Here is a 12,293-nt window from a genome sequence, read left to right as displayed (position 1 = left end):
TCCATGTCACATTGTTTATGAATATTGATTATGAAACTAATGGTTAACGTTTCTCTTGATTGTGATCTTAGCAGCTTAAGCTATATATATTTATAATCAATTGGTTAAATGATTTCAAAACCTTGTTTAAAATCTTTTAAAAGTCTTTTTGATTTAACAAAAAGGGGGAGAAATGTTAAAGTGTTTAAAGGGGAGAAGTGTTAGAGTAAGGGGGAGTAATTTCAAAACTTGATTTCAAAATCTTAAAATTACTAAAATGTTTTGTTATATCAAAAAGGGGGAGATTGTTGAAAACATTTTGATATTTCGATATAACAAATTAAGATAAATGAATTTTAAGATTTTCCAAAAAGATTTTCTAAGTATATTCGATATAATTATTCGAATATCAAAATATTACTCCAAATCTTTCAAAAGTAATTTTACAAATTATTTCGAACCGTTTCAAAGCCAAAAATTCCAGAATGTCCAGAGGGAACCGATTCCCCCCCCAAGGGGGTACCGATTCCCCCTGTTTAACGGTCGAAATATTTGAATTTTACACTTAGGGAACCGATTCCCCATGAGGGGGTACCGATTCACCCCATGCTCCAAGTTGTTTTATTAATTGATTTCACACTAAAACGGCTCTATTAACTCCACTAATCATCCCCAACGTTCAGAATCATTTGAAGGTGTATTTAAACAAGCTTAGAAGCCATTAATCAACAACAAGAAAAAAGTATCAACAAGAATCAAGAGATAATCAAAGAAAAAGCATCAAACCTCAAGTTTGAGCATTTTCAAGCCTATTTCATTCAATATTCATTTTTGCTTTCAAGAACACTTATTGTGCTCAATTGTATTACTCTTGAGTGTTCTTTCTTTGTTCTAGAATTTTGCAAACATCTTGCCTTGTGAGGATTTTCTTGTAAGTTTGCAAAATTTGTATTGTTCTCTTTGGGAGAGAGTGTTCTCAAGAATTTGGGGTATAATTCTTGAGGGATTTGTAAGGTTACTCTTTGTCCTCAAAAGAAAGACAAATTAATGAATTTTTGGAAAATCCTTAGTGTGGATAGCTAAGGTAGTGGACGTAGACTTTGGTTGAGAAAGTTGAACCACTCTAAATCGGTGCGTAATTACTTTCAATTTTCTGCACAAGCTTCCACCGGAATTTTTATTTGCCAATTCACCCTCCTCTTGGCCATATTCATAGATCGATTAACTCAACACTCTTTTTTATAACAATTTTTTTACTTTTCAATTTAGTCATTCAATTTTTCATAATCTCCTTATTCCTTCAAATTGTGATTTATTTTAAGTCAGTTTGTTTTACCAAATTTGAACCACATGCTCATATACTACAATATAATACCTATGTAACTTTAATAGTTATTTTTTTTAACTAAAGATATACTATCTTTTTTATTTTGTCCCTAAACTTTGTATTTTACTCAATTTGGTCTTTTGACTACAATTGTTTGCAAATTCTTTCTTCTCATCAATTGCTTTACACATTTATACTCTCATCAATATTTTACGCTCAAAATACTTTCTTTAAAATATAATATTATGAATATATTTCATAATTTTAGATTGTATTTGATATATTAAATAATATTATAATATGAAAGAATAATATATATATATATATATATATATATATATATATATTATGGTTAGATAAAGTAACAAAATAGGAACAAATCATTGCCATAATACTATTGTTGAAAACATTTTGATATTTCGATATAACAAATTAAGATAAATGAATTTTAAGATTTTCCAAAAGATTTTCTAAGTATATTCGATATAATTATTCGAATATCAAAATATTACTCCAAATCTTTCAAATGTCATTTTTAATCCTTACTCGAGTGTAAAATTAAGTTTTAATCTTAAATACTATTGTTGAAAACATTTGATATTTCGATATAACAAATTAAGATAATGAATTTTAAGATTTTCCAAAAGATTTTCTAATATATTCGATAATTATTCGAATATCAAATATTACTCCAAATCTTTCAAATGTCATTTTTAATCCTTACTCGAGTAAAATTAAGTTTTTAATCTTAAATAATTTCAAATTAATTTTACAAAGTATTTCGAACCGTTTCAAAGCCAAAAATTTCAGATTGTCTAGAGGTATTTTGAACTTTAAAGATTAGAGTCTTTTTGATTTAACAAAAAGGGGGAGAAGTGTTAAGGTGTTAAAGGGGAGAAGTGTTAAAGTAAGGGGAGTAATTTCAAACTTGATTTCAAATCTTAAAATACTCAAATTTTTATATCAAAAAGGGGGAGATTGTTGAAAATATTTTGATATTTCGATATACAAATTAAGATAAATGAATTTTAAGATTTTCAAAAGATTTTCTAAGTATATTCGATATAATTATTCGAATATCAAAATATTACTCAAAATCTTTCAAATGTCATTTTTAATCCTTACTCAAGTGTAAAATTAAGTTTTAATCTTAAAATAATTTCAAAATAATTTTACAAAGTATTTCGAACCATTTCAAAACCAAAAATTCCAGATTGTCCAGAGGGAACCAATTCCCCCCCAAGGGGGTACCGATTCCCCCCTGAATGGTTTGGCTCCGAGAAAAACATAATGCTCGGAGGGAACCGATTCCCCCCTGGTCAACGGTCGAACTATTTGAATTTTACACTTAGGGAACCGATTCCCTATGAGGGGTACCGATTTCCCCCACGCTCCAAGCTGTTTTATTAATTGATTCTCATCTCCAAACGGCTCCAAAACATCCCCAACAGCTATATACGACTTCAAACACATTCCAAGCTATAAATACAAGCTAAGGACACTTGAAGATGAAAGAGAACAACTATCCAAGCAATCAAACACAAGAGAAGAGTTTTTCAATCTTATTTCATCTTTCTCTTGTAAATATTTTGTTCTTGTGAGCTCAATCTTGTAAACACCTACCTTAGAGAGGTTTTCTTGTTTACATCTTTTATACTTTTGTAAAGGGGAAAGGTTCTAGCTTAGCCCGTGTAAAAAGCTAGGGAAATGTTCTAGTTTAGCCCGGAAAAACTAGGGAGTTTGTAAGGTTACTCTTTATCCTCAAAAGAAAGAACAAATTAGTGAATTTGTTGGAAAATCCTTGGTGATGAGCTGAGGTAGTGGACGTAGACTTTGGTTGAGAAAGTCGAACCACTATAAATCGTTGTGCAATTCTCTATCTTTCAATCTCCTAACTCCCTAAACACAAAATCGTTCCGACCCCTCTTTGCAAACTGTTCCAATTATCGATTCGAGCTTCTGAAAATCCCAACAACTATAAATGGTTGTCCATTGTTCCCATATGTAATGGGCTAATGGGGTAAGGGGGAGGTAAGATAGTAGGCTGCCCCCAACACCAGGTTGAGAGCATCTTTCATAGAAGACCTCCGAATTATGAAATGCCCTCCGTGAGACTCGATCCCATGACCTCAAGGTTAAGAAACTTGTGCTCTACCAACAACTATAAATAATTATAATAAAATTAGTACATAAACTCGAATAAATCGACTCAAATAACTCAACTCGAATTTCTTAAACTCGACTCGACTTGAAAAAATTTCAAGTTAAGTTCAAGTTGTAAAATACGACTCGTCAACTCGAAAAGTTTTTACTCAACTTGACTCGATCGAATGCTCACCACTAGTTAGCGCCAATACAACTTTAAGTGCTGGAAAAGCCCGACTTGGTTTATGGTATCTCAATGAGAATCGAACCCAATCTCAATTTACCTTAGCGAATTACCGCTAAGTTTGTTCATAGGAAGTCGAATTACGACCAACCGATTCTTCCTCTAATAGTAAATTAGAACAACATTCAAACCAATGTCAACTTTTTGAAATCAAAGTGTACAAATTTTAAAGAAAAGACCGATTGCCAAATCAAGATTTTAGAAAATCAAGAATGTTATCTGAAGATGTTAAGTGCTTTTCAATTCTCACAATCAAAATTGAGTCATCGCTAAGCCTTTGGCTAATTAAAAGTTTAGCTAAGCATGATTGAATTCATCCTTAACATTTTTTTGAAAAGAAAGTAAAAAAATAACCTAAAGAAAAAATCAAATTCAATACCTCTTCAAGCTTCACCTTAAGGGTATTTAGAGCCTAGAGAATTACAATAGATAGACTTTTTAAATATAGAAGAAAATGTTCAAAATAAAATAAAATATCCTAATAACAAAGAAAATATTTATCTAAAGTATTTATCTTAAAAAATCAAACTTAAAATCCTAAAATAATTTCGCCCATATTCTTTCCAAAAAAAATGCTTATTGGACCTTCTAAAAACTATTGTTGATGCTAATTGGATTGTCGGATTCTACCACGTCAGACCACATCAAGCCTCAGGTCATGCTCATGCCTCCAATCACGATTCCAAAAATAAAAAAATTGCATAATTCGCTCTCTTAATTGACGGTTATGGAAAATAAGTTATTGCACAAAAATAAGCGAAATAGAACCTGAGGTAGGATGTGGTCCGATGTGGTAGAACCCAATGATCCAATCAGTAATATTTAAATAAACAAAGAGAAATAATTATTAATAAAATATATGCAAATCTAATCACTCATCACGCTATTAAAAAAATAGCAGATGAAATGAAAAAATAATTAAAAAAGGGAATTATATTTTTATTCCAAAAACTTTTATATATTTTAATAGTTTAAAAAATAATTTTTATAGTTTTAAATTTTAGATTTTTTTTTTAAAAAATCATTTTTAATAATTTCTTTGGATTTTTTAGATAAAGATCAAATTAGTACAATTGATAAAGGTTTAAAGATAGCTTTTTCTTAAAAAAAAGTCAAATTAATTCAATGTATAAAGTTTAAGAGAATTTTACTAATTTTATAACTAACCACATTATTTTTTTTCCTTTTGTATAATTATCTCGTGTATTGTCCTTTTGTATCATCACATATTTTTTCATGTCTTAATCTTCATATAATTTAAGCTATTTGACATTAAATTAATTTATTCTTGAATTGAACAATTGCATCAATTATAAAATAAAAAATAATATTACGATTGCATATTCCAATGAGTTTTGTTCCTCTCACGAATTTACGCTCCAATTCAAAATATTAAGTAATTTTCTCTTAATCAAGATTTATTTAATTAATAAGATCATAATATACTATTATGTAATTATGTGACCAAAAGCAAGTTAAATACTCTCTCTATACACATTAAACTATCTTGTTTTAAATGACAAGTCATTGAGTGAAAAGAGAACTATTATCGAAATTTGAACAGTTACATTTGCAGTATATGTGATATGCGTACTTGTTTGTCATGTATGTACTACCAAAGAAAAGCTACTAATTATATCTGAGATTGAACACCATTCACTCTCAAACTCAATAGACGACTCCTCTCTTCTGTTTCAATATTTGAACTTATGGAATCAGTTTCTGGGCCATTACTTGACAAGCTCATCGTTTGGCTTGGATTTTGCCAGAAGTGGTTAACCAATGCCTTGAATTTTGAATTAATCGACGAAAAGCCGAGGTCTGAGAGGAGGTCTTGAACAGAAGTTCGACCTTCAAGCAAGCTCACGACTTGTGACATGGTAGGCCTTAGTGTGGGGGATGCATTGGTGCATAAGAGTGCCACATTCAGCATCACCATTGCCTCCTCCGATGAGTACTCCGATCCCAAGTCCGGATCCACCAAATCCAATAGACTTCCCCTCTCTCTCAAAACATAAGCCTGTGAGATGTCAAGAATCAAAGCAATATGGTAAACATGAACAAAATTGAAATCAGATTTACATGCCATTGTTCAGCAGGTGAAAACTGTCGTTAAAATACCCAGTCAAGAAGGTAAACGAAGTCCTCATTCGGCCTGTAGTTTGTGTTGCTCTTTCCGCTAACGATCTCCAAAGTGACAACACCGAAGCTATAGACATCGGCCTTGTTGGTTAAGTAACCACGCATTGCATATTCAGGAGCCATATAACCGCTGCAGAATCAACTAACAAACAATTAACAAACATAATGCAAATATGCTGCAGAATCAACAAACAAACATAATGCAAATCTTCATGTCCCTATTCGAATTCACATAAGCATCATTGCCAATTCTGGAGAAACATTTAGAATGTGATACTGTTAACCACATGCTGCATGCATTAGGATCATATGACTAACTAGTTCTTTGCAGACTCCTCTGGTGTATCAAATGCTCAGCAGCATTACGCCTGCACTAGGATTACTCTAAAAGTTGAACAAGTTATGTATACTTAGAAGCCTACATTGTCCCGGCAATTCGAGTGCTGATGTGGGTTACGTCATCTTCGTTTAGCTTCGCCAGACCGAAATCAGAAATTTTTGCATTTAGATTCTTATCAAGCAACACGTTACTTGTTTTAATATCCCTGTGCACGATTTTTATTCTCGACTCTTCGTGGAGGTAGGCCAAGCCCCTTGCAATATCAAGGCAGATTTTTTGCCTGGCAGGCCAGTCCAGTTTCAGTTTGAGTGTAGCATCCTTCCCTGTTATTACGAAGAACGAAAGGCGGTTGAAATTTGACTGGTGGATTTCGATCGACTAGTTTATATATAGTAGATAACTTGAGTTGTAAGCTTACCAAAAAGTGCACGGGATAAACAGTTATTTTCCATGTACTCGTAAACTAATAATAACTGGTTTCCTTCTACACAGCATCCATACAGCTTCACAAGATTTGGATGCTGCAGTGCGGATATCATGCCTATTTCAGTCACGAATTCGCGATTCCCCTGCTTAGATTTAGATGACAGCTGTTTCACTGCAATAATTGTTCCGTCCGACAATAGGCCCTGCATTCAGAAGTGAAAGTTGAGACTAATCCCCTAAAGAAATGGTCCAAATTATTATACGATTTGAATATAAACACTTTCCCTATACACGGAACCGAAGCCACCCTCCCCTATTTTGTTTCCGGCGTCAAAGTTCTTGGTTGCAGCTTTAATCTGTCTAAGACTGAAAATTCCTGTTTGAAGATCCAAGCCTCTCAGCTCTGTGAAGAAAGCAGTGTTAGGTGACACAAGCAAACATCTACACAAAATGATGCACGTTCGAAGGGCAATAATATCATGGAGTTGAGGAAAATGTGGAGTACCCTTTTCAGAAGAATTTTGGCCACCAAGCCAACCTCTTCTCCAAAAGATACCTATGAGTATAAGGGAAAAAACTATTGCTGCGATAGCTGTCCCAGACACCACTATCTCTAAGAGATGATTCTTTTTGCCAACGACACTCGGCGGCTGAAAATCTGGTCAAGAAGAAGATTATACACAACCGATGTACTTCATCGAAAATCGAACAAAATTGGACCCAAGAACCACAACTTACTTGGAACCACTGATATGGCTGAAATAAGAGGGCCATACATTCCCCTTGACGGGATGCCTGTAGTCCCCTTTCCACCCCAATATAAGTGGATTTTTAACGTATTGCTTGTCACGACCGCTGTAAAGTTCTTTACGATGGGCTTACTGGCACCACCAGTTTCCTCTTGGATGTTAAAATCTTTCAGCACCAGTACTCCCTACATTTACATCATGTAAACTCATATTTGTTTGTTTTTCTTATATTACATCATGTATGCTAAAGGGGTTTGCTTACCTGAATATAGACATCAAATATACGTTTCCCAAGGTTGTAATATGATCGATCGTTCTTGAAAATAATTTCCGCAAAGTGCAGACTAACAGTGTAGTTCCCCTTCATTAGGCAGAGTCCATAATATGTGAGAGAGAGGGGAGAAATACGCGCTGTCGTGTAGAGTTCTGCACGGACCGCAGACACATTGGACAAAGCTGAAGTGTTGGTAACAAGATAGTTATCTGCATCAATATCATTATCCATGAAGTTCCCGGTGCTGCTTAACGCCCAGTTCTGCCCCAAGTAAAACATAGAAGCACCTCTTGGTTCTCTATCGGCTTCGTATTTATCACCGCCGCTGATGTTGAGTTCCTTCCCCCCACAATTAATGTGCAGCGAGTATTTATCTGATAATAACCAAAATTTCATTGGAACATAAAAGATTTTCTAACAAAGTTGACCGAGATATTTCATCTCCAAAAGTTGACTTACATTGACTGGATGAAGCAGAACATGGGAAGGTCTGTCTTAGACATGAAGGAACCCTACTTCTGCACCAAAAAAAGAATCAATAAGCGTTTACATCAATAGAATATCAGAAATCAAGGCACAAAAACTTGCTTACAATTCATTTGCTGCTTTGGAATAGCTCTCAACCAAGTTTCTGGAAAGATTAAGATACGAAAATCAACTGAGTTAGTACATCAACTTATATATAGGACCAAAGAAATGTCTACAAAAAGATAACTCACACGCTGCCTCGAGGACACTCGATCGGACTCGAGGCTTCCCAGGTGAAAGTGTTGTATGATACATCCCTGTAAGTCGAGGAAAACACCGTCCATTATCCACTGTAATTTCACAATGTGTAACTCGAACATACTTACGCATTTTTATTTCTTTCCAGGATCCACCCAGGCACAGACCCGGTGAGATGATTTCCAGTCAAATACCTACAAGAAGCAGCAATGAATATTAATCATAAATCTCATAATGTGGGCAGTGGTATTAAATTTATTTGACTTCCAGAACTAAATTTCATCCTCCTACATGAAATCTGCTTTGGTCAGTTTGTGGAATGATTCTGGAATCGCTCCACTCAAGTTATTATAGCTAAGATCCCTGCAATTATAGCATTAGCAGCTTATGTAAATTTTCAATTGCAAAAATGAAGTTTGCATCGATTTGTTTTCGGTGCAGGCCATGGCTTGATGCTACTTACAGAGTTTTCAATTTCTTCATATCACCAATATATTCCGGGATTTCTCCATTTAGTAAGCAATTCCTTAGGATCCTGCATTAGACAATTTGATTTGACTCGATTCGATGAAGTTATTTATAGAAAAGTACATAGTATCAAATAGATCCCACATACAATGTCTTGAGTGAGTGGAGATTATGCAATGGTGGGAAATGAGAGTCTCTGCCTTTTAAGTCACTAATCCTCCTAATGATCAATCACAATCAAAAGTCATTAATGAAGACATTGAAAAAAGTTTCGAAATCAACTTGAACTATCAGGGTTGCATACAGATCAGATAAGCTAGTCAAAGCCAAAATGCTGGAAGGTATAGGCCCCTCAAGAGAGCTACCCTGGATCTGCCTGAATATGGAAAAATATTGAATTATATAGCAAAAGAAATCTTAAGAAGGCTGTCTAAATACAGGGATAAAGTTCGAAAACTTACAGTTTATTAATGCGCTTCCATTTACCAATGAATCCAGGTATCCTTCCAGAAAAGTTGTTGTCACTTATCCTCCTACAACATTATTGATGTTTACGATGGTTTTCAACAGCAAAAACAATGTTAAACACGGCCTTAAACGTCGGTGCTTACATGTCAGTCAAGTTGACCAACTTGGCTAGCTCTACCGGCAGTTCTCCAGTGAAGGCATTTGATGACAGATGGCTGAAGACATGAGATGAGAGTAATGTTTATTCCCAGCATTAAAAAAAAGCATTGGAATGGCCTAACAACTGTGAGGAAATGAAGGAATTACAGGCTCTGCAAGTTGATCAACTTTCCAATCTCAGGTGGAATAGACCCTGAAAAGTTGTTTCCTTCTATAGACCTGGAAAGGGGAAACCATTAAGATACTTTCAAGTTTCCAATCTTTGAAACATAATACAAGGGTTCATACAGATTGGTGAGGGTGGTGATGCTGGTAAGAACTTTCGGGAATGGACCGGATAACCGGTTCCCCATCAACGAGCTGCAAAATTGAACTAACATAAGCATGCATATATATGTTCATCATGGTTAGCATTACGGAGGGAGAAGTCGTAAGATGTTTACAGCGTTTCCAGCTTCATTGTAGCCCATTCTTGAGGAACAGAACCGGTGAAGTAGTTACGATTCAGGTCACTAAACAAGAAGAAGCAAAGTAGAATTAATAACAAAAATGAAACCATCATAGTGTAATAGTTCAAGCTAGCTACGCAAACTGCATTTGCTTACAACAGTTTCAGGTTTCGGAACTTGGAAAACTCTGGTGGTAAAGTAGCTGAAATGTTGGTAGCAGTTAAGTATCTGCAGAAACTTTCAGCACCAAATTAGAATACCTGGATTTTCATTTCTTGGAAATATTCATATCCGACACTCATATCCATCCAAATAATATAATAGATCACTGCTAATTTTCCTGCTTTTTTATTTAATTGTCCCATATGGACGTTAAACACAGTTTACAGATAATATATATATATATATATATATATAATAAACCACCAGGTTCTATATTTTCTATATATTCACATGGGTGTTTTCTTCCCAACCCAATATGAGCTTTCTTTTAAAATAATGACTAAATATACAATGTTTGGTGGTATAAAATAAACTTAATATTTGAGCCCACCCAAGGGCTGCTGTCTGAACTTGGACTCTACTGCATACTGAAAGAGCAGTGCAAGACAAATATCAATTAAAAATTATTGTTATTATTTTCTGAAAATATTTTGCATTAAAAGCATAAAATTTATGTAAAACTAGGTCATAATAACAACACATGGTATCATTAATTGCTAATCAAAGTTTATTTTATTTCAATTGTAGCAGTGAAAATGGAGTGTCCCATGTTCCGGTTTCCCAGACTATACGTAAAATTTGGCTTAGAGAGTAAGACAGACCCCCAACAAACTCCAGGGGGAGATTACTAACATATTAGGAACCTTAAAAATACAGAAAAAATGTAAGAAATGCAAAAATAATATCTATGCAAAAATTTGCTGTGGAGACTATGGAATGGAGAAAAATAAAAATGAGAAAAAATGATGTGATTTTCATATAAGCAAAAAATAATCCACGTCGGTAAAATGTAGGCCATGTTACCTATGTTTCTTTTTAATACCTGGGTGACGGAAAAATGAGATGATTTAAAAGTTGAACGATTAAATTAAAACTTCTAAAAGTTTAGTGACTAAAATAGAGATGTAGTAACAGTTGACTGATGACAACTGTAGGTTAGTCATTTAAATAAAGGAATCTGGTGATGTATAAAGAAAGGAATAGGAGTTAGAAACCGACAGAAGTGGAAAAGTTTTGACAAAATCACCATATGAGCTTTCAGACTCTGTGCTTCCAGCAAGATTGAATCTTGTCCCATTCCAAGGTTAAACAATTAAAGTTATTATTATAATAATAAGAGCAGCAGGGACTTGATGAAGATTGAAGAATGGAGAATAAAGAGTAAAAAGAGAGAGTGGGAAGATGTACATGCTTACAACATGGCAGGAGGTGGAAGAACAATCGCAGGTTACATTGCTTGCAAGACCAGTGTCATCATCTTCCTGCATCACCCAATTCCCTTTGCCAGTGCATGGATCCACCCCAAAATCCCATTCCTTCTTCCCCACCTTCTTCCCTATTGTTTTCAGTGCCTTCACTGCAATCAAACTTTGGGAACTAAATGCTGCAACAGATACAGAAACAGATTTTAACTCAGCTTCAAACTTTGGGAACAAACTTACCTTCTTCAGGATGAAGAGGAGGAGTTGCAGCATCTAATCCACAGCTTGTAAACCTAACCAATGCAATCAAACATGAAATATTCACAAGAAGGAGCACCAGCTTTCCCATGTAGGATGGAACTAATCTCAGCAACTTCAGCTTTTCAACTCATCAGATTCAGATGCACACACTAAAGTTTCTCTCTCTCTCTCTCTCTCTCTCTCTCTCTCTCTCTCTCTCTCTCTCTCTCTCTCTCTCTCTCTCCCCCTTTAAAAAGGAAGGTTTATTCCAAATTCCTAAGAGGGTAGTTGATGTGAAAGTAGAGATGAAAGCCACAATTATTTTTTTTTTTTTGGATAAGTAAAAGCCACAATTATTGGTCAATACTATTCGTCAGATTTCTTATTTATAGTAATATGCGTGGAATACCGTGTGGAATGGGTGGACCAATTTGGATTTTCTTTATAATTGTGGGGAAATATATTGATTTTATATAATTAATTCAACTAAATTTATAAGAGTCGTTCATGTAGAGTTGCTAATGACAATTTAATTTAATTTAATTTATTTCATTTTAACAAATTACTTTCTCTCCCTTAATTAGGAACCCATTATTTTTTAAATAATTTTATTTAAACTAATAAGGCGAAGGTGATATGTGTATCCAATGAAAAAATTGAATGACAGAGAGAAGAGACTCACGGATTTAACTTGTGGTCTCAACCAATAATATTAATTTATATTATCTTTTTA

The 12,293-nt window shown here is 34.2% G+C and overlaps 1 protein-coding gene across 2 annotated transcripts; it reads right to left on the bottom strand.

Annotated features, from left to right (window-relative positions):
* Positions 1-5,222: 5,222 nt before the first annotated feature.
* LOC120130498 (probable LRR receptor-like serine/threonine-protein kinase At1g07650) lies at positions 5,223-11,751 on the bottom strand. Of its 2 annotated transcripts, none has more exons than XM_039147734.1 (24): positions 11,561-11,751; positions 11,307-11,475; positions 10,053-10,124; positions 9,891-9,959; positions 9,736-9,807; positions 9,595-9,666; positions 9,432-9,503; positions 9,282-9,353; positions 9,125-9,196; positions 8,969-9,040; positions 8,816-8,887; positions 8,644-8,715; positions 8,481-8,546; positions 8,346-8,411; positions 8,219-8,257; positions 8,086-8,144; positions 7,615-8,000; positions 7,342-7,537; positions 7,109-7,261; positions 6,888-7,006; positions 6,596-6,806; positions 6,260-6,500; positions 5,817-5,967; positions 5,223-5,715 (listed from the first exon to the last, which is right to left on the bottom strand). In XM_039147734.1, exons 1-24 carry the CDS (start codon positions 11,667-11,669, stop codon positions 5,329-5,331), a joined length of 3,069 nt encoding a protein of 1,022 aa, XP_039003665.1. In that variant the 5' UTR covers positions 11,670-11,751; the 3' UTR covers positions 5,223-5,328. The 2 variants fall into 2 exon arrangements, with proteins under 2 accessions (XP_039003665.1, XP_039003666.1); XM_039147735.1 differs by having other exon boundaries at positions 8,086-8,141.
* Positions 11,752-12,293: the final 542 nt, after the last annotated feature.

This window comes from Hibiscus syriacus, unplaced genomic scaffold (assembly GCF_006381635.1).
Source record: "Hibiscus syriacus cultivar Baekdansim isolate YM2019G1 unplaced genomic scaffold, ASM638163v2 tig00110548_pilon, whole genome shotgun sequence".
NCBI classification, from domain to species: domain Eukaryota; kingdom Viridiplantae; phylum Streptophyta; class Magnoliopsida; order Malvales; family Malvaceae; genus Hibiscus; species Hibiscus syriacus.
Note: the sequence above shows the minus strand (reverse complement) of the source record. Positions and strands in the feature narration are given on the sequence as shown.